This window comes from Lactuca virosa, chromosome 6 (assembly GCF_052849685.1).
Source record: "Lactuca virosa cultivar CGN04683 chromosome 6, Lactuca_virosa_CGN04683_v6, whole genome shotgun sequence".
In the NCBI taxonomy this organism is placed as follows: domain Eukaryota; kingdom Viridiplantae; phylum Streptophyta; class Magnoliopsida; order Asterales; family Asteraceae; genus Lactuca; species Lactuca virosa.
In genome coordinates this window covers 101,718,024-101,740,384 of record NC_136431.1, presented here as the reverse complement: position 1 = coordinate 101,740,384, position 22,361 = coordinate 101,718,024, and the positions used below count along the sequence as shown (strand labels likewise).

Sequence of the window (22,361 nt, the reverse complement as noted above, 5' to 3'; positions counted from 1 at the left end):
CAGCAGTAGTTTCATAATACTACATTAAAGTACTATAACATTTTCCCTTTACATTTTACTTTGTGATTTCACACAATAAACAATAATGTAAAAACTATATTTTTGGTTAATGATAGTCGGATTTGGGAAAATACTCACTTTTACAAAGGATACACACACAGACACTAGATGCCTTGGTAGAAGGCTACTTTTAGTAGGAAACATAGGGTTTTCTAGGATAGTTCAAACAAATACAAAACTTTTACAAACACACAGTACATCTTACAAAACATCTTACAAATGCTTTCATACAAACACAGACACTAATATACTTATGAACTCACCAGCTCTAAAGCTGATAAACTCTTTCAAAATAACTTGTATTCTCAGGTCACCAGTAGACAGGTACCGGAGCCAGGTTTTGAGAAGATGGAGCTCGTTCAAGACTCATCTTATATTTTGATGTATATTGTTTTGGTGTCTTTAAAACTTAACGGAACACACTTGTATGAAATTATATTATTAATGCAATGGATGATGTTGTTGCTTGTTTACTACTTGCATTGGTGTGATACTGTACATGACGTCTTCCACCCCAGAACGTTTCCGCCGTTCATTTGGTTTTGAGGGTGTGACATGATGATTATGAGATATTCGACCATCGGAACGCCAAATGTTTGGAGTAGAATAAATGGTTGGGCCTTAAGGTAAGACCATGTAGAGGTTTGGGCCCAATTTGAAAAATTGGTCCATATGTTGGGCCTTGATTTATTGTTTGGCTTTTGGGCCTCCAGAGTTTGAGTTTGGGCCTTGGCCTTGGACCAAGCTAGGTTAGGGGTAAAATGATATTTTTACCCCATGTGTGGACTTATGGTTACGCATTGGAACCCGATTGTTAATTGGGTTTTGTTTTGACGATTGACAGTTCGGGGTTCTTTCAGCCAGCGACCAAAGATTTATACGCGGGACTTTAGCAGTGCGAGGTGAGTCTCCTCACTGTTTGTATGGGTCGAAGGCACCAATGCCGACCCATTTAGTTGATGCATAGTAGGAAGACTCGGGGGTTAGCCCTAGGCATTATCTATGAAAGACTAGGAGGCGGCTCCTGGCACACTGTATGCTATTATGTATGGTAGGAAGACTTGAGTGTTAGCCCTAGGCATTATGTATGAAAGACCAGGAGGTGGCTCCTGGCACACTGTATGCTAATTGGCTACGTAGAGTAATATGTATGCTAGTTGTCTTTTGTGATGCTTTCATGGAAGACTAGGAGGTGGCTCTTGGCACTTGTCTGTAAGACCGAGGGGGTGGCCCCCGGCTTGGCAAGAAAGACCACGTGGCGGCCCGTGGCATAATGGCAAGACTATGTTTGGCACATAACATCTTTATTGGTTATGATATATGTATGGCTCATGGTTATGTATGACAATATGTGATTTATGTGCTTATATGCTAGACGACATCCGGTTGAAAGACCGAAGAGGTAGGCCATGGACCAAGCGCGCAACAAAAATAAACAGTGGAGACCATCCGAGTTAAAAAAATAAGTTAGAGACCAAAAACACAAATTCTCCTAAACCACAGAGACCATTCGTGTAATTTACTCTTACTTTCATTTTGTTCATATGGATAACTATTTTTTTTGTACACATCTAGGTAACAAACTTGTTGAAAGTGTTAATATATAACCATTATGACCGGATGTAACCTGCTACAGCATGTCATAATGGTCATATTTGAACACTTCCAACAAGTTCGTTAGCTCGATGTGTAAAAAAAAATAATTACCCAAATATGAGCAAACAAAAAAGTTAATTACCTTAATAAGTTATATTTCCTAAGAAAAACGAAGTACATTTGAATCGAAGTTTTAACAAAAATAGTTTACAATTTTAAAGAGGAAATTGAACAAAAATAGGTTACTTTTCATACAATTTGATAGGTTTTGAATTAAAAGGAAAAGGAAATAACGATCAAGTATCTTTTGAAGGGGGGTGATTAAGCAACAACCTTTTCCTGGTTTTACCAAATCTGCCCTTAGACCTTGTCTTTGGATTTGGATTTGAATTGAGATTTCCTCACACTTAACTAACATCTTTCCTCCTTACCCATTTCACTTTCCAAACTAAATTCCCATCTACATAAAACCAATCAAACAACACACATATCTCTCTATCTCTTTCTCTGTTCTTCCATATCCGCTTCTTCTTTCTTTACCTTTTGCCACCAGTTTCTTCCATTCCCAAATCACCAGTTTTCTTTATCTGAGTTTTTCTGTTTCTCGCTGTCAATACACATTTTTCTTTTCTAAAAAGAACATATTTTTTCTCATCAAGAAGATGCTTTAGCTTCTGATACCTCGCATGGTGAGTTACTTTCGTCTTAATCTGATCGTGTTTTATGATTCATATTATCTGCTTTAACATGTTCCGCTAGTGGGTTTTGCATCAAATCTGTTTACTGCTTCAGTTATCTAATCAAATTCTGATTTCTTGGATCTACTCTTTTAGACCATTTTCGCATCTTTTATAGATCTTTATGCTGGTTCTTGTGCTTTCTAGGGTCCCAGTTTTGTCATCACCCCTAATTTTCACTCAAATGATCTCTTTTACTTTCGGAAATCAAAAAGTTTTCATCTTTAGGGCTCTTCGCAATTCAGTTTACTCAAATCTATGGTATGTTATAATCAAATGTACCCAATACCCATGATCCATCTCTCGATTTACAGTGCATTTTCTTAATTACTTTCGCAGAATTTGTTACTGGTACTGTAAGTTTCTTGATTGGTGCAAGCATGGGAAGGAGGAAAGGAAAGAAGTTTACTTTGACCAACAACGATGATCCTGGAAGCGGTGAAGACGAAAAAATCCCTGTTCAAAAGCGAAGAGGAAGGCCACAAAAGCCATTGGTGGATGAAGCAGATGAAGATCTTGTAAAGATGGAAGAAGAAGAAGACGACGAAGATGAAGATGAGACTACAAATTCTGATGCGAGTGGAAAGAAAAGGAAACGAAATAAACAAAAGGAAAAAGGGGATTTAGTGAAAGATGGAAGCCCAAATGGAACCAGATCTAATGGTTTTCGCCATAATGGAAGCAGGAGGAAGAACAAACCTCATCGAGCTGCTGAAGCTGGTGTTGAATGCAAGTGACACCACTTTGAGTTTGTTCCCCCATATGGAGACCTTGTGTCAATTTCTAGTCATCTTCTTTTAATGTTTTTGTTTTGGATTAGGAGACTTTGGACTAATTAGAGTAACCATGTTTTGGGGTTTTTTGTATGCTACATTTGAGCCTAAAACTGGTTTCTATCATATATGTAATTCTTCCAACAACCCTTGTGCATAACTCGTTTTTATTATCTCTGTTATTCTTTCAGCAATCTCTAAGCAAATGAAAAAAAAAACTATTATATTTGTTATTCTTTTAGCAATCCATGAGCAATGAAAATAATTGGTTTCTTGTACTTGATCTAATGTCCTTAAACTATATGTGAATCAATGTTTTTTTTTCTTCGGATTCTCTGTGTTTCGGATTTATTATGAATACGTGTGATCTTAATTGGTGTCATGAGATCTTATTTATTATTTAAACCGATATTACCTAGAACACATCCGCACAACTTTGGTAGTCGACCTGTTGTTGGAAAATGGTTGAATTGTTAGTTAGGAATAAAGTTTTTATAACTTGTCTTATTGTTTTATTTATTGCTGAATTAACAAGTAACAACAATGTTTAGGATGGTTTAATGTATTTAATTAATATTTGGTACTTGAGGTTGTGATTTAGGTGATGAATTGAGTAGGAACAGTAGATAATGGTTGGTGTTGTTGAGATTTCATTCTCAGCTGTAGACTTGTGGTCCAAATAGGTGGGCCTTATGTTACTATTCTGGCCCATGGGGTGGACCAATATGTAGTAGCTTTTGTGGCCCAACCCAATGGTAGTTGTGCTTTCATCCAAGAATTGTATAACTTTGTCCAAAATTGTATATCCATGCAACAAACATGACCCTCTTAACCGATTTTTTAAAATAAAAAACTACTAAAAGAAAAGGTTTTTAACAAATTGTGTTATTTAATTATATAAATTGTAGAATAAAAAATATAAAACCAAATTTTTTATAAAAAAATACAATATCTATAAACAGATTTGTTATTGGATATGATCTTCTGTCATGAATATAGTCATTTTCCTGGTCTACGATATAATTACATTTTTTTTTTGTTTTGAATAATTTTGAAACCATTTCAAGAAGTACTTTATTGGCTTGTTTTTTTAAAGAACAGTTTTCCTTGATGGACTTCATTAAGCTGACATGAATTACTATATATTTGTGATCTTCTAAACATTAGTATAAAAATGACTTTTGGTCGTATTTTTGTTAAAACAACTCTCTCACACTTTCGATTAATTCATTGGCTATTTAAGAAAAAAAAAATGACATGTACTTGCCACTGTAAAAAAATGTGGCCAAATGTAACCAATTGACATGGTGTTTGTTTGATTTTGGAATATTTTTTTGATTGTTTCTATATGATATAATAGATACAACTATAATAGATACAACTATGTGTTGGAAAGAGTGTCCAATATTATTAATAAATGATAATATTTCTAATAATAATAGAGTCCTTTTGGATTGTCCTCATCACCAATTTGAGCAAACAAATGAGAAATTAGTTTATTAATTTGTCATGACTTGATAAATTAATTAGAAATTATTTTGGAATTAATTAATTTAAGAGGATAAATGTCAATTAATTGGAATATTTCATAATCCTTTAAGGATAAGGTAATGGACAAAAATGGATAGAGCTTATCCAGGGTTTTAAAGTTGCTTTGGAAGTAAACAATTGAAGCCTATAAATAGGATGCTAGGGATTAAAACATATTTGCTATTAAAGGCTTCTAAAATTTTGTTCTTCCTTCTTCTTCTTCTTGAGGTGATCAAATTTCTTAACCCTCTTAGGGTTTGTAGAAATTTGACACCTAGTTTCAAGTATTATCAATTTTTTTTTAAATTTGAGAATTCTTTGTGGCCACGACGTGGTGGAGAGTATCACCATGACATGACATTTCTGCATGAAATGTGCTTATCATTAAGACACCATGATGTGGTCATGTAATGGCCACGATGTGGTGACGCTAGGGTGCAAAACCCTGGATCGCTAGCCTTGGGCCCTATTTAAGGGATGTGATGACCATTCCTTAGTCAAATACTCCATTATACCAAAGTTTGACCAAAAGTCAAACTGGTCAAAAAGTCAACCCTCAAAGTCCACAAGGTCAACGGTTAGCTTAGTCAAAGTCACCGTCACGTCGTGACCATTCCTTAGTACGTCGTGAGAATGCAACGACAAACAATCGCGATTCTGGACACCGTCACGTCGTGACACATCCTTTGTCACGTCGTGACTTCTGGTCAGAAGGCCAAAATCTTCATTAAGTGCTTAATCTCTTCAGACCAAGGCACATAACCTTAGATCTAGTTCATAAATAGCTTCATAATGGATAAAAATTTCAAATTTTATCCATCAGGATGGTCTAACCAGCCCAAATCTAGTCTTTAAGTCTCAAATAGACCAAGAATGCATCTTTCTCAGCTAAATCCATTATGTCAAAGTCTCCAACATTCAGATAATGTTTAGATGGATAAAGTTTCCAACTTTATCCATAATAATGTCTCAAGCTTCCAAGATCTAAACTTTAATACACCAAAATGGCATAAATGACTAAAATAACTTGCATGACTGAAAGGGAAGGCAAAAGATCAAAGCTTTCCTAGTCCATGAGGTCCAAGAAAATATTCCAAACTTGTCCAAAAGGTGTTGGAGTCTAGATCTGAAACATACAATGTTCTTAGGGCCTTGGAGAGTAATAAAGCTGAAAACTTTATTTCCAACTCTCACTCAAAACTCATTGAAATGGACCAAAACACCAAATACACTTAGATCCAAAGATGAAATGCAATAACGCTTGAAACTTTATAACTTATAAAGGTCTAGAAGGTAGATGAAAGTTGAGATCTTCAATTGCTAAGCTTCAAGGATCAATCTTGCATGAAAACATTTCTCTAAAACCACCAAAAACTCCAAAAATGGATAAAAGAGGAGAGAGGAGACTCAAATCATGAAAATAGAGGCTAGGGTTTCTTGCAAGAGGTTCTAGATATGATGGAGGCTAAGAAAATACCCTAAAACATGAACCCTTACTTTTAAATACCTTGAAAACCCTAAAACTTTTGTGGGCTTTTGGGTTGGACAGTTCTCATATCGTGAGAATACATTCTCACCTCGTAAGCACTTTCTCACGTTGTAAGAACTACTTCTTATCTCGTGAGAACGGGTTTTCGCCCAATTTCACTCCAACTTTAAACAATCATAACTTCTTCGTTTCAACTCCGTTTTTGGCGATCTTTATATCCATCAGAAGGTATTGACGAGCCCCATACTTCTATCTAGTTAATTTTGGCTTAACACATGTCGAACTAAAAACCATAATTCATGAAAGAAGTCTAAAACATCACTTTTCCTATTTTATCCTTTCACTCCAAGACACAAACCAAGGTTTTAATCACTTATCCAACATTGTCATCATTTAATAAGGTCTAAACCACATTCCCTTGAAGCCCAAGACCTTTATTTAATCCATTCATTGTCCACAATCCTAAAAATAAGAAACTTCTCGAAACAGGATGTTACAACTCTCTCCCACTTAAATTGAATTTCGTCCTCGAAATCCGTCTTGGTTAGAATCTCTGAAGTTAATGACAACATATTACACAAAATCCCTCTAATCCCCTTTGAAATCAAGGCATCTATACTGAGAAATCGAGAGATCACTCGGAAACCCACAACTGCCAACAAACAACCTGATAACTTGAAAATACTCAACCACAACCAGAACTTAAGACCTAACTTCCAGAGAGAACGCCTCATACCGGGAACTCTCAAAACTACAACCATAAATCAACTCCATGAATATACCTCCCATAACCGGGAACCCATCAGTCTAAACTTCAAAAACCATACCCTAAGAGTGATGAACATCCATATGTCGTACCTATCCTAGTCTCTGACTAGGAACAACACCAAGTCATGCAGAAACAATACTTACAATACACCAATCGTGAATTTCCACAAATCCTCAATCCAGAAATTGTGCCCAAAAACCTTAAATATACACTTGACTTCCTAAAAAGTCATCACCAACCCATTCCTACCACGAGCATAATGATCATTCATCCAAGATTCTCACATTTCATCCAAATCGCTCATCAGCTTAGGTGTACATCCACTTGACAAAGTGCTCGAGACATTTACAATGAACTACATGACTCGAGATTTCAGAACCAATACCCAACATTGGTAACCAAACTCCTAATAAATAGTATGCCATCAAATGGGGGTTCATAATGTAAACATTCAGAAAGAGACTTCTGACACATAATTAATATTCCCAACAAACTTTTACTGTCCACATGATCCAAACCGGCTGGCACTGAGTCTCCCGATTCCTAACAATGCACTAATACCCAAAAATGCCAATAAGACTAACGATCCGAGACCTAAGAGTCCCAATCAAAAGACTACTAGGTCCCATCCATGTGAATCATACAACCACTGGTTCACGATACACCGTGACACCTTTTAACCACTAAAACTATAAATTCACGTTACTACACCGATCTTGTTGTTATTCCATCACTATCCTGAAGACTCATAACCAGCACCACATGGACCTAAAGGTACTCAACCATTAACCTATCGACTTGAAGGGACCCAATCAACACCCCATCAATATGGGCCATACCCTTATATCACACACAATTCCTTTCACAATACAAGTTGTTAATCCTAAATCAGACGAAAACATGGTCGCACACAACCAGAGGATGAGATAGGTGGCCATACTCTTGTTCCAATTCAGAAGATATTAACTATAATAGAACCATACCAATAAATTCTGACCAAGTGCTCCCATTCTTTCTTTCTCAGTCCACATACACCCCTCATGATCATAGTCGATGAACTACCACGATATCCACCTTCAAGGGAACACATAACCAATCCCTAGATCTGCTACATTCCTTCTTCCTCACAACCTTACCCAAAGTTTGAAGTACCAGTAGATCTAACAAAATGGAGAACCGCAACCATTAACAGAAACATCCTCATTAATGATTAAAACAAGATTCCACACCTTGACTGAAATTGAACATGTTCCACCAATCTGTAACTAGCTCGATAAAACTTCCAAAGTTATCCATAAATGTTGCTAAAACCCTGGTCGGATCAATCCAAATACCAACCCTGTCGACACGACATGCAAAAAAAAAAATTGGATGCTGCGTAGATCCCAAGCCACACCTGAAAAGCTAAACAATACCGCTTCGACGTCTAAACTCCCAATAACCAAGGAAAACTGTCAAACCCGAGCCTGCTATGAATAATACTTCTAAAACCAACATTTGAGGGTACCCATACCTAGAAACTGAAAGGTACAATGTATAGATTTTGACGATAGGTTGATGCATCCATTGACTTCCACTAATACAGCTCGAAACTTTCGAAGAACCTCAACTATTAACGATGAGCGAAATGACCAACGATCAAGAATGCATTGATAACTAATCCAATGATCCAATAAACTACTGAAAAAACCCATGTGGAACTAAACATACCCAACTCTGAAGCTGATTTTCCGATCAACAACTGCCCAATCTAGACTATAGATAACAATCTATACAACAAGCTGACAAATCCCTCAACAACCATTTTTCAACCTGAGCGACCCAAACGCCTTTTTCTCTATTCATCGGCATTCTCAGAAGGAACCACTAGCTACAAAGAGTTTTTTTCCAACAACTTCCTGTAGCGAAGACAACTCGTAAGTTCTTGAGCACATATATATGATGGCAACTTGCCCTGCACCCCATTTTCACCAAATATTGAACCAAAATCTCACATACCCGACCCACAGATACCCGTGGCCCATTCTTCTGAAACTATAAACTCTAACAGATCGATGATCCTCCAAGCTGAAATACCCCGTTCTCCCCCATTTAGAGTTCAAACTACCACTAACTTATATTGCAAACAGGCCAAAACTCAAACTGGTTCAACCAGATGCATACCATTCCTAATTCTCGACATGCAAATCAAAACGTAAGATGATCCTCAAGATAAGGACCAACCAACCTCAAAGAGATTCTGAATCTCCGATGGAGACCCCGAAAACTTCCCAAGAATAACCGCTACTAACACCAAGAATCCCTTGCAGATGCACAAACAATATTTCTGTCAGTCTATTCACAATACCGATTCTTTATCTAGAAACAAATGGTCTACCACACAACTCACCTATAAATCTCCAGCAAACATTTCATGGCAAGCATCATTCATAAATTCAAGCGGCATCATTCTCATAGACGGGATACATCAGGGACAACAAAAGTTGTCCTTCCCAATTCACCTCCCTTAATCACCTAAAATAATCAACTTGCACTACTAGGGAACAAACCGAGATCATAATGAAAGAGTCAAGAGGTATGTATTTTATCTTTTTTCAGTTTGACTTTCAAAGTAGGTTGCTATAACTCGTAAAACCTAGATCTTAGGATACATGTACACATATGTTTATGTTTTTGTCTCTGCTGCCTTGATCATGTGTATTGATGCCATGAAAACTCAACATGAACACATAGGAGTTATTGTTTGTTTTCGTTGCGCATAATCGAGTGTTTGGATGTAGAAAACCTATCAGTGGTATCAGAGGCTTAGTTCATGATTTTTTGTACTGCTAAATCCAAATTGATTTGAATATTGTTTGTTTATTAGGGTTTTTTGATTTTAGGTTTTCTAGGCACAAAATTATTATTTTCATTTTTGATGGTTATTTGTTTTGCTTGTGCCCTAGGCTAGGGTTTAATAACCATAACCCTAAAAATGAAATCTAAAATGAAACCTCGAAATCGACCAGAAGTGACGTGCCTCCTCTATGGCATTGCACGCTTTCCCGATTTAGTCAATTGGAACCCTAACTTGCTCCACATTTTTCCTAACTTGTCTTACAAGAAACAAACCTCAATATTTTCGAATTTTGTATAATACCTCTTTTAAATTTAAATATTGTTTATGATAGGATTGTAAATTTGAATATTTTTTGAATTAATTTGAATATAGCTTATACTAAGAATTATAAATCATAATATTAAATTAATATTAATTATTAACATTGCGTCCTCACATGTTAATTTCAATTAATAAAAGACACTTAAATTTAAAAGGTTCAAATTTACCTATATCTATATTAGAAGTGTATCTATATATAAGATATTTATAACATTTATCCTCGTATGTTTAATAATTGTTAGTTTTACAGCGACTACGCTCACCAACTCTAATGATATAAGATGGGTTTTAGGAGGTTTATTTGATTCCTAATGATTTCGGTTTTTAAAACCTCACTGCTTACCACCCTCACCGCATCTTTGTGTTATGAGTGGAGGTATCGAAAGGCTTTAATTATAGGATAATGCTCAAGTTAAAAGTATTAACTTAAAATTAAAACAAAATCTCATCATTATATATACTTATAAAGGAAGCATTTTTCCCTTCACCACATTCATTTGAAACTCCCATTCATTTTTTCTTTCACCACATTCATTTGAAACTCCCATTACTTTTCAATTTCTTTCTAATAATGATTTTAAGTTGGTTAATAAAGTTAAATAAATATAAAACCTAAAGTGTAATCATATATAAACTAAATTTCAATATTAAAAGAATATTTTTTCTTCTACTTATAAAGTTATGTTTTTAACTTTTAACATATTATACTGAATTTATTAGCTCTAATATGTTGTTGTATGTAAAGCATTGTCATTTTAAAGCTACAACTTTTGAACAATTTGTATAAAATACTTAAACTCTAAATTTATATATAACCTTACAGGATCAACTTAAATATAAATGTTTGTTCAACTTAAACAACCTAATGAATATTTTTTAAATAGTTAAAAGTGATAAACTGTAGTGTCTTTCTAATAATGATTATAAGTTTGTTAATAAGGTTAAATAAGTATCAAACCTAAAGTGTAATCATAAATAAACTAAATTTAAATATTAAAATAATATTTTTATTTCTACTTATAAAGTTATGTTTTTAACTTCTAACATATTATACTTAATTTATTAGATTTAATATGTTGTTGTATGTAAACCATAATCAGTTTAAAGCTACAACTTTTGAATAGTTTTGACAAAATACTTAAATTGTTAATTTAAATATAACATTACAGAGTCACCTTCAATATAAATTGCAGTTCCACTTAAAAAACGCAAAAAATATTTTGTGAATAGTTAAAAGTGATAAATTGTAGTGCTAAATGTAAAAACTAAATTGTAATATCAATTTAACTAAAATATTTCCTAAAGATATTTTTCTAATCGTTAAAACTTTCAAATAAGTAGCTTAAAATAACTTACAATAACAATAGTTAAAAATAACTTTAGATAAATGATTATATTGTTACCTTTAAAATCAAAAAAAAAAAATTTGTTTGATGTTTTAAATAATTACAATGATAGAAATTAGAACGTTAAGAAAATAAATATTAAAAAATTAATTAACAATAACAACAATTATAAATAACATCACACCATATATTATATTTAATTTTATTCTTGACTAGCGGGTAGAGGTCATTCAAAAGATTGAGATTATGTAGTTTTAATACATGTATATATTTTTATATAATTCAAAATAATTAATATATCAACTTAGTATATACAAATTATTATATCAAATTTAACAACAACATTATTGTTATATTTAAAAAAAACATATATTTGTAAATATTTCAGATATATAGATGCTTCTGCGCAAAGCGCGGGCATTCGCCTAGTTTTTATATAAGTAAAGACGCGAGTCATAAGCTACCCATGAAAAACACACATTTCTTTATAATATGTTGATGGAGCATGTGCAGTTTGCATGCACATCAATATGAGAGTATAATTGAAAATGATGTAGTGGTACTCGTGAATCTCAAGCGTAACTTAAGTTGGGGAACACACGGTTTTTTCATGGTTGATTCACCATCTAATCTATGATCCACAACATCCCTGGTATAGACAAAGATGAGCATAATCGAGATTAACATGGAATTGACCCTAGTCAATGACCTTAGGATGAGAATTATCGAAATTAACATGCTATTAACCTTAGGAAGGGAATTGTTGACAACAACAATTTTTCTGCTTCATAAAGCAGGTATTGCAATCTTGTTAAATCTCGTTAGCTTCAATGAATGGGTAACCTGATAGTCGAATCCTTTTATCATATTGTAAGTTTACGAGGAACATTCTGCTGAATATGTTGATTAAATTATTAAAAGAATTTACATTGTTCTTTTAATAAATTTCATGTTCATCTACTGTGGTGTGATTCTATGTATACGAATATATATATATATATATATATATATATATATATATATATATATATGTTTATTTATACGAGAGAATTAAATTATTAAGAAGAATTTACCTTCTTCCTCAATTAATTGACCGTGGTTTATGTAGTGAAGGATGATAGTGTAGTGGATGTATGTTCATCTATGAAAATATGTTCATAAATGAACATATGTTTAGAATAATTATAGTTTAAAGTCATCTAAAGTTTACTAATACCTTAATAATATGCAATGTCTTGTTTAATGCTTGAAACATGAAACATCATAGAGTTTTTCCAGATAATGTAAATAATTGATCATAAATTGTATGATGTTGTATAAGAATGTGTTTCATGACTAGCTTTCTACTGAATTCTGTTGTTCATCGTTTTTGATATATAGACATTAAATTAGGCTACAGTGAAGGGGTTCTTGGAATTTCTTAAGGACATATAGAACACACAGAAAGCTAGGAGAACCAACAATCACAAAAATTGCACCATGGGTAACTATAGTAAGATAAGGAAAAAATGATTATGAATATGAACTCATGTTCACTTATGAACATATGCTAATGTATGAACATATGTTCATATATGAAAAAACATATGTTCATATTAACCGCATAAATTTCATATGCTCTCCAATATACAAGACCTAAAACAATATCTTCTTCTACGTTTTTATCCCCTGTATGAACTTTATGTTCATATATGAACATATGTCCATATATGAACATATGTTAATAATATTGTATAACTTTTTCTCTATCTTCTCATGTATGAATTATGTTTATTGATGTAAACCTATTTTATTTTCACGATTTTCCTATATGTTTAGAAGTGAATATCCTTCTCTACTCTTCTATAAATATAAAGTTATTGTAATATTAAACATATTTTCATATATGAACATAGATTGAAGAAAAATTGGATAATGGATATGTTAGTAGCGTCTAATTTCAATATGTTCGATTTTGGTGGGTTTGACCATCGTATAATTTTCCTTAAATCTAATTTCCCGACTAACAAGGAGCTTGCGAAATATCAATATAAAGTAAGTACATGCATTAAAAGGAGAATAACACCAAGTATTCCAACTCATAACTTAAATTAGCTTTATATCTGAACGAAATAAGTTGAATTTCATCCGTCGTCTTCACCGGGTTGCATTTTAACTTCTTAAAGATAACCGAATTTCGGGATTTCCAAATCATCCATATAACTGAATAAATTAAAATCAATATCAATTTGCACCTTTTGTTTCTTGTCACCTTTAAATCCCATCTCGAAATAAGCTCATCCCTATTCAAAGGAGGAGCCAAAAGAAGCCCACTCCACGAGTGAAACCAACGCCACACCTCTTTAGAAAAACGACACCCAAAAAATAAATGATCAACATCTTCATCAACTTCCATATATAAGGGGCATAAAAATAGAAGACAAATTTACCCCTCTTCTAATTAGGTTAAAAGCCATTGGAATTCTATTTAGAATCAAACGCCAAGACAAACAATTTGTTTTAATCAGAACCCAATGAACCCAATTGAATTTCACGCTATCATCACCATATAGCGGATTAGAAATTATACTCCACATAGACTTCACCGAAAACAAACCCGAGTTATCTGCTTTCCATCTCCACTTGTCTGGGGCTGAAGAAAGCATAATAGAAGAAGCAATACCGTTTAAAGCAACTAATGAAATAGACTCTCTACCTACAAGGTTGACATTTCCAAACCCACCGAGCAGCTACACCCCCTGACCTTGAATTATGTCTGCCACCTTTTAATTCTTATTAGTCTCCAAATTATAAGGCTCCAAAAATGCATTTTTAAGAGTTAAATCCCCATTCCATTTGTCTTTACAAAAATAATCCTTTTCACCATCACTTATACACCTTTCAAAAAGTGAATCTAAAGATATATTCCAGACAACAAGCTCCTTATTAATTTTAAAAATCTCAAGCCAAGTACCGGTAATACCACATTTAGCAATTGGCTTGTTATCAACATTTGATATGTTATGAATAGAAATGACACAAGAGGAACACAAATTATTAGCTTCATTTTTTAATCGCCACCACTATTTAGCCAAGAGAGCTAAGTTTGAAGACTTAAGACACCCAATACCAAGGCCCTCTTTGTACTTAGGACAAACCAAAATACTCCAAGCAATCCAATTTATTTTCCCTTTGTTGTCCTTTCCACCCCATAGGAATCTTCTCGGAATGCCTTTCAAATAATCAATAACTTTGATAAGAGCTTTGTGTAACGAGAAGTAATAAAGGGGAAGACTACCTAAAACAAACTTAATTAACATAAGACGTCCTCTAAAAGAAAGAGAACCCGCTTTCCAATGAGACAATTTAGATTTAAATTTATCCATAATTGGGTGCTAGTGTTTTGCAAGTTTCATATTGGCTCCAATTGGGAGCCCAAGATAAGTAAAAGGGAAACCAGATGGCTCACAACAAACGATACTAGCGAGACGATCAAGCTTAATATCATCCACTCCCACCCCATAGACTTTACTCTTAATATTGACTTTCAAACCGTAAGCGATTAAAAAACATTGAAGAAATCTATTAAGATTGATAAAGTTGATTTTCGACCTCTCTTTAATAAATGTTACATCATCCATGTATATAAAACGAGGAAATAAAGTCCCGTTATTAGGAAGAGGAATACCTTGAAAGAAGTGTTGCTCACATGATTCTCTCAGGGATAAACTTAAAGGCTCCATGGCAAGAATGAAAAGAAACGGAGAGAGAGGGTCACCTTGTCTCACACCCCTTCGTATGTTAAACTCCTTGGTGGGGAACCCATTGACTAAGATAGAAGCCCTCTCCGATGATAAACACCCTTTAATCCAATGTCTCCATTTACCATCGAAATTCATTTGCTCCAATATTGAGTCTAAGAAACCCCAATTAAGTGAGTCAAAAGCCTTATCGAAGTCAACCTTGAAGATTAACACCTCCTTTTCACCTTTTTAGCCAAAGAGTATAACTCATTAACGACAAGGGGACCATCATGGATACTTCTCCCCCAATGTATGTCGATTGCTCCAGACCAATCACCTTTCCAATGACCTTTTTAAGACGTAACACAACCATTTTCAAGAGTATCTTGTATATACATCCAATCAAATTAACCGGTGTATAATCCTTCAAGTATAACGGGTCTTTACACTTCGGAATGAGCAATATAAAGGAGGCATTATAACCTCTACTAATCTCTCCGGAAAGCTCAAAATCTTTAATCAACTTGTAAATATCATCCTTGAAAGTCTCCCAATATTCTTTTAAAATTTTAAATGTAAAACCATCGGGACTAGGAGCCGTGTCACTTTCAAAACACCAAATCGCATTTTTTACTTCTGCCATCGAGAAAGATCCTTCCAATAAATCTCAATCCATAGAAGTCAACTTGAAAAATTTATAACTGATTTGCTTTGGTCTAACCAACACTATTTCATCAAGATAAAATTAGAACTTAAAAATCATAAGAACTTCTTATACACCATAATTTTCAAAAAGAAATACATCTATTTTTTGCTTTCATTTTTCTAACAAAATGATGTGGAGAAAATGAAAAAGAAAAACTTAGTTATTTTTTTGGATAATACTAGATGCTTTTTTATTTATTTATTATTATTATTTTTTTTAATCCTGAGAAGGATTAATAATTATTTTTAATCATCTAAGCAATAATCGTTTTTAATTATATGTATTCGTGCGTGTGTATAAAGAGGTAGATAAAGCATGCATTTGATTGAGGTAGATAGAACACGCATTTCATTAATCAAACAAATAGTCCCACGTTTCCTGGGCTTCTGTTTGTATGTGCATGAAACCTAAAATACTTTATGGTAAAAATTATAAGTATTGAATCATCGAATACATAACAAATATTTTCTAGAAAACACTATAAATAGAACAGAAACTAGACGAGTTTCATCGACTATTGACACATTGATTAATCAACGAAAGTTTGTAACAAAAAGATTAAGAATGCATCTAAGAGTTAATGGCATGATTGTAGGGTTTGTTGCAGCGGTGATTTATCTGATTAGAGGATCGGAAGCGGTTGCCAATGCGGGTTTACCACCGAACTGGGGTTTAACTACTGTTAACCGGTCTAGTTTCCCTAATGATTTTATCTTTGGTTCTTCTTCCTCTTCGTTTCAGGTGATTCAATTTCATAACTTTTTTTTTCTTAGACAAATACATGCATTGCTTTTATGTAGTTTTTAACTTAACACACAAAATGCAACAGTTATAGATCATAATGTGTTCGAGTTTGATTATTTTTAATAATGTATTTGTATGTTAATTAATATGTATTCAGAATGAGGGTGGAACAAATGAAGATGGTAGAGCGCCAAGTATATGGGATACTTTTACTCGAAGACATTCTGGTTTCATGATTGAATTTATTTATTATACTTACGCTTTTTTAGATGTGTATAGATATAAATTTACTTCTTTAACTCGTAAGAATTTCAATTACAGACAAGATCGCTGATCACAGTAATGGGAACATGGCAACTGATAGTTATCATCGATACAAGGTTAATTTCGTATAATTCTTGAAACAATGGCTTCTTTATATTATTTGGCATTCATTTCTTAAAAATAATACATGCAGGAGGATGTGAAGATGATAAGGCAAATGAGCATGGATGCATACAGTTTCTCTATCTCATGGTCTCGAGTTATACCACGTAAAAATTTGATGTTTTTATTAAAATTTATTCGTGATAATTTTTATTAGTTTTAAGATGTATTTTAATATTGTTGCAGTTGGAAAAATAAGCAGTGGTGTTAATGAGCGAGGAATTTCATACTACAATAACCTCATAAATGAACTTCGAGCCAACGGTAATTATATACTTACACTAGCTAATTACCTTGTAACTATATTTTTTTTAATATTTTTCATATAATAATTGTAAATAATAAACTATGTTCATGAATCATGATAGATCTTGAACCCTTTGTGACTCTATTTCACTTTGATCTTCCTCAAGCTCTAGAAGACGAGTATGGAGGGTTCTTGAGTTCCCGTGTTGTGTAAGTAACAAATCAAAATATTCGAATTTTATGTAATAAGTTGCTAATTAAACATATATTTTTTAATATTTGCTAGTCAAAATGAATTATTTTGATCAGGAATGATTTTCGTGATTTCGCTGAGCTATGTTTTAGAAGATTTGGTGATCGGGTCAAATACTGGATCACCATGAACGAACCATGGAGCTATAGTGTCGGAGGTTATGAAAAAGGCAATTTTGCCCCTGGCCGGTGTTCTGACGCTGTGGGTAAATGCCCCGCCGGCGATTCAGGAATCGAGCCCTATATCGTCACTCATAACATGCTTCTTGCCCATGCAGCTGCCACCAAATTATATCATGATATCTATAAGGTTTTAATCATGTCATTTAAATTTATTAACTACACCAAAAGTGTCGCTAAATTGGTGATTTAAGATATCAAAAACATTATTAGGGGCCTCAAAATGGTAAGATTGGAATCTCACTTGTGACACGATGGATGGTGCCATATTCCGACGTGAAATTACATCGGGATGCTGCAATTCGTGCACTTGATTTTGATTTTGGTTGGTATGTATGTTAAATCAGTATATATATTTTCTGAGTTGAAAAGATAATTAAACAGTATATCGTTATCCTAATTGCGATGTGATGAAAAACATGGCAGGTTTATGAATCCATTAACGTTTGGGGATTACCCTGAGAATATGCGAATTAATGTTGCAAATAGATTACCACGATTCACAGCAGAAGAATCCTACACACTAAGGAATTCATTGGATTTTCTTGGATTGAATTACTACACTGCAAATTTTGTGCAACATGTGTCTGAAGCTGTTACTGATAACATGACTCGTTCTTCCGATTCTCAAGCTCAATTATCAAGTACGTTAGAACAAGTGACACTACATACGTCCATCATATATTATACGAATCAAATCAAATTATATCTTACTATATCTTTTATGTAATTCTTTTTGGTTTAATAGTTGAAAGGAATGGAATTCCAATTGGTTCAAAGGTAAAGTCTTTAGCAGAGTTTATGTTTTTTGAGGTAATATAATTGAAAAATAGTCAATAAAGTGACGTTATTTTCAGGGTGGATCGGATTGGCTTCGGTCATACCCACAAGGAATTCACGATCTTCTAGTTTACATTAAGAACAACTACAACAATCCCATAATTTACATTACAGAAAATGGTAATTAATTAGTATAAATAGGAACTTTTTTGTTGCACGTTTATTTAAATTTTGTGTGTTTTGTAGGAGTTGATGAGCCAAACAATTCCTCGTTATCTCTCCGAACTGTTCTGCAAGACGATTTCCGGGTTCAATATTATGTTGTTCATCTTCAGAAGCTTCTACAGTGTATCAAGTAATGTCTTTCTTGCTCAAATTCTTGGACATACACTAAGAAACGATCTTGAAGATGAATATACATATACTAGAAAAATAAATCTTTGGATGTAAAAACAATAGAAAAAACCTAAAAAATAAGTAGTCACACATAAATCTGACGCTAACCCCTTTAGTGACAGCTTAGCACCGGATTTAATCGGCTGCTATGGTACATCGCAATGCAATAGCGGCATAAATTTTGAAAAAATTAGCTAAAGAAGTACTTTCGTTAATCTAATAAGTTTATATGTATGTATGTATGTATGTGTGTGCACAAGTATATAGGTATGTACGTATATGTATATACATGCTTAATTATGTATGTGTATGAGTATATGGCTAATTGACTATATGTATATACATTGTATGACTGTACATGAATATGTATATATATGTATATATTTGTATCTTTATGTGTAAGTATGTAGGTATGTATGTATGTATGCATGCATAAATTTATGTGTGTATATATTGGTATCTGTGTTTTATGTTTAATCGTGTATTTGTAAGTGTATAATTAGCGGCGAAATTCAGTTTTAGTGTTGTTTTCTAATACTAAAATCTGTTTTTTTGTATGTTTCTATTTCTTTCACTGATGCTAATTTTTGTAGTAGTGGATGTGCAGATGATTTTAGAATGGAAATGACACCATGTGTTTGAATGAATGTAGTTCAGGGGTGAATGTGAAGGGTTACTTTGCACGGTCATTGATGGACAGCTTTGAATGGGATCGTGGCTATACCGTCCGGTTTGGGCTACATTTTGTGGATTATAACAATGATTTGAGACGATATCCTAAGTTTTCATCAACTTGGTTAACCAATTTCATGCGGATTAGGGGCTAAAAAAGCAAAAAGATAGAATATATGAAGATCTAGTCTTTTCTTTTCTACTTTTCTTTAAATAAGATTAATGAATCAAGCTTTGTTTCTTTCTATTTAAACATTGATTATAAAAACATAATCTTTTAAATAAGCATCAAACTTTAGAATCATTAATCCTCTTTAATAAAATGTTTTTTTTGCCACTTGTTAAATTCTCATTCAAATTGACAAATGTCATTTTGTAGTTATTTTGAATTAATTTTTTTTTCCACTTGTCATTTTATAAGTTTTTTCTATTTTATTAAATTCCACATTAATGTAATAATTGCAATAACTATAACAATAAATGGATATTAATTTCATTAATAAACTTACCTTTTAATTTCAAAATTCTCAAAATTAAAGCTCATTAGTTTCTTTTCTTCATTTAAATTATTTGTTTAAATTTAAAAGATAAAAAACATTTCCATTATAATAATTTATTATTATTTTTTTCTTATAAATTCAAAGTTTTCAAATATTTTGATCTTTATATTTAACTTTTTTTTTAAATTAACCCATATAATACATGAGTCTCATAGTTAGTAAATAATACAAAGATTGGATTAAACATGTATAAGGTAGGCATCAACGTCGATTCCTTTAATTCTTTTGTTCATATAATATTTTATTTTGGCTGTAATGTAAATTTAAAGGTTTTCTTATTTTATTTATATTCTGTTATGATTTTTTTATCGGTAGTCAATACATTAACATAATAAAAAAAGGAGACTTAAGGAAGAAGCTTAAGCCTAAATACAAGAAATATTTGAAATATGAGACATACATCAAAGAGACAAATCACACCTATTCAACTTATTTCTATTTTTGTGTTAATACTAATATCGTCTCCCATAAAAATAACTTAACTCTTTTTCTTTATCGGTAGTCAATACATTAACACAATAAAAAATCAAACCTACTCAACTTAGTTCTTTTTTTTATCGGTAATCAATACATTAACACAATAAAAAAAAGAGACTTAAGCAAGAAACTTAAGCCTAAGTACAAGAAATATTTGAAATATGAGACATACATCAAAGAGACAAATCAAGCCTACTCAACTTAGTTATATTTTTGTGTTAATACTAATATCGTCTGCCATAAAAATAACTATTCACCCTTCATTTTTGTATATGATCACATTCTTTGTTTTCCATATCACCTAAACGGTAGAGTAAATAAGCGATAACTTCAATTTTTGAATTCTCTTATCATCGATCCTTGAAATCATCTCTTATAATTTCGAGCAAGAGATAGGCTCCTTATGTGTGATCGGTGACCACTCAACCAACCACCTCCATAGCCTCGAAGCAACCTCACACTCAAAGAAAACATGATCAAGACTCTCCTCCTCCATGTGACAGAAAGGACATAAATTGAAATGGACATTTATCTCATGTTTCAACAAATATATAAAGATTTGAATCTTAGTTTTGATCATTCTCCATACAAACCAATTAATCTTCAAAGAGATCCACTTCACCCGATTAAAAAAACATCATTACTACCACCATGTTTATCAATTGCTTTAGAGCTTTGATCGAGAAATCATTATCACCATTACTAATCAATTGTCATCTATCTGGCCCATTTGCAAATTAAATTTCTCAAATAAAATAATCAAGCTAGAAAATTGATATGCATCTTAATTGTTAGAGCACAAAAATTCTCTAGAATCTTGACTGATAGTTAGGTTATATATTCCCTTTATCTTCTAGAAGGTTTCACTATCTCTATAAATATAGAGTGTGTGGTCATTTAGTCTACACAAAATGTAGTCTTTGTCTATTTAGAAAGAGTGTGTGAGAAATCTCTCCCACCTCAAGAGTTTCTCATTGTAATATTTTGTTCTTTCTTTATATTGATAAGAATATTACTCATTTGTTAGGTCATCATCTTCATAACAGTTAAACTTCATGTTTTTATTATTCCGCACCTTAGCCGGTTAAAAAAGGTCCAACATTTGATATCAGATATGTGACATCCCTTATTTTTCAGAACCGAAAAATATTTTCTTTATGATTTTAAAATTCATAACATCTTTATTTGCAGAAAATCATAGTATCTTAAAATATTTTGAGTACAAATGTTTTTCTCAAAATAATAATAACTAGAAGGATGTCATAGTCGATAGATAACATATGTTACAACGTAAAGACCTAACACTCCTGAACACCATTGCATTATTCTCTTCAATTACTCAACATCCTATTCAAGTCTTCAACAGTCTTATCATCGCTACTTGTGATGCATGTGATGCATATAAACTGAATGGATCAGGTTGGGAAACCTGGTGAGATACATAGGGTTTCCAATCCCACAATATTATTATGATAATAAACAATCAACAAAACCTGCAAAACCAATTGTTATAAACAATATATATATATATATATATATATATATATATATATATATATATATATATATATATATATCATATCTATAACCAATTTGCCCCATACCGTCGATTCTCACATATTGATCCTATACAGTGATATGACAAGATATACTCAGATGGATCACTGTAAAACAACGAATTGACTATACTCCTTCGGGGATTCCCTAACAGCAAGTGAGGATCAAATAAGACAACAAATG

General features: G+C 32.8%; 2 protein-coding genes across 3 annotated transcripts; both read left to right on the top strand.

Moving 5' to 3' along the window:
- Positions 1-2,064: 2,064 nt before the first annotated feature.
- LOC145122686 (rho GTPase-activating gacO-like protein) lies at positions 2,065-3,339 on the top strand. Of its 2 annotated transcripts, XM_079058245.1 has the most exons (3): positions 2,065-2,345; positions 2,541-2,654; positions 2,733-3,339. In XM_079058245.1, exon 3 carries the CDS (start codon positions 2,774-2,776, stop codon positions 3,128-3,130), a length of 357 nt encoding a protein of 118 aa, XP_078914371.1. In that variant the 5' UTR covers positions 2,065-2,345; positions 2,541-2,654; positions 2,733-2,773; the 3' UTR covers positions 3,131-3,339. The 2 variants fall into 2 exon arrangements, with proteins under 2 accessions (XP_078914371.1, XP_078914370.1); XM_079058244.1 differs by lacking the exon at positions 2,541-2,654 and having other exon boundaries at positions 2,068-2,345.
- Positions 3,340-16,452: 13,113 nt separating this feature from the next.
- LOC145121785 (beta-glucosidase 24-like) lies at positions 16,453-19,739 on the top strand. The gene is made up of 13 exons (XM_079057487.1): positions 16,453-16,629; positions 16,790-16,859; positions 16,954-17,012; positions 17,090-17,165; positions 17,245-17,322; positions 17,427-17,514; positions 17,614-17,866; positions 17,950-18,065; positions 18,163-18,380; positions 18,485-18,516; positions 18,594-18,696; positions 18,763-18,871; positions 19,565-19,739. The coding sequence occupies exons 1-13, from the start codon at positions 16,453-16,455 to the stop codon at positions 19,737-19,739; spliced, it is 1,554 nt and encodes a 517-aa protein (XP_078913613.1).
- Positions 19,740-22,361: the final 2,622 nt, after the last annotated feature.

What these genes read in the sequence shown, in the direction of transcription:
- LOC145122686 (XM_079058245.1), top strand. Translation starts at nt 2,774, where the DNA reads ATGGGAAGGAGGAAAGGAAAGAAGTTTACTTTGACCAACAACGATGAT.
- LOC145121785 (XM_079057487.1), top strand. Translation starts at nt 16,453, where the DNA reads ATGCATCTAAGAGTTAATGGCATGATTGTAGGGTTTGTTGCAGCGGTG. An exon ending in ATAGTTATCATCGATACAAG is followed by an intron (nt 17,013 to 17,089) that starts GTTAATTTCGTA and finishes TAATACATGCAG; the next exon opens with GAGGATGTGAAGATGATAAG. An exon ending in ATGGTCTCGAGTTATACCAC is followed by an intron (nt 17,166 to 17,244) that starts GTAAAAATTTGA and finishes ATATTGTTGCAG; the next exon opens with TTGGAAAAATAAGCAGTGGT.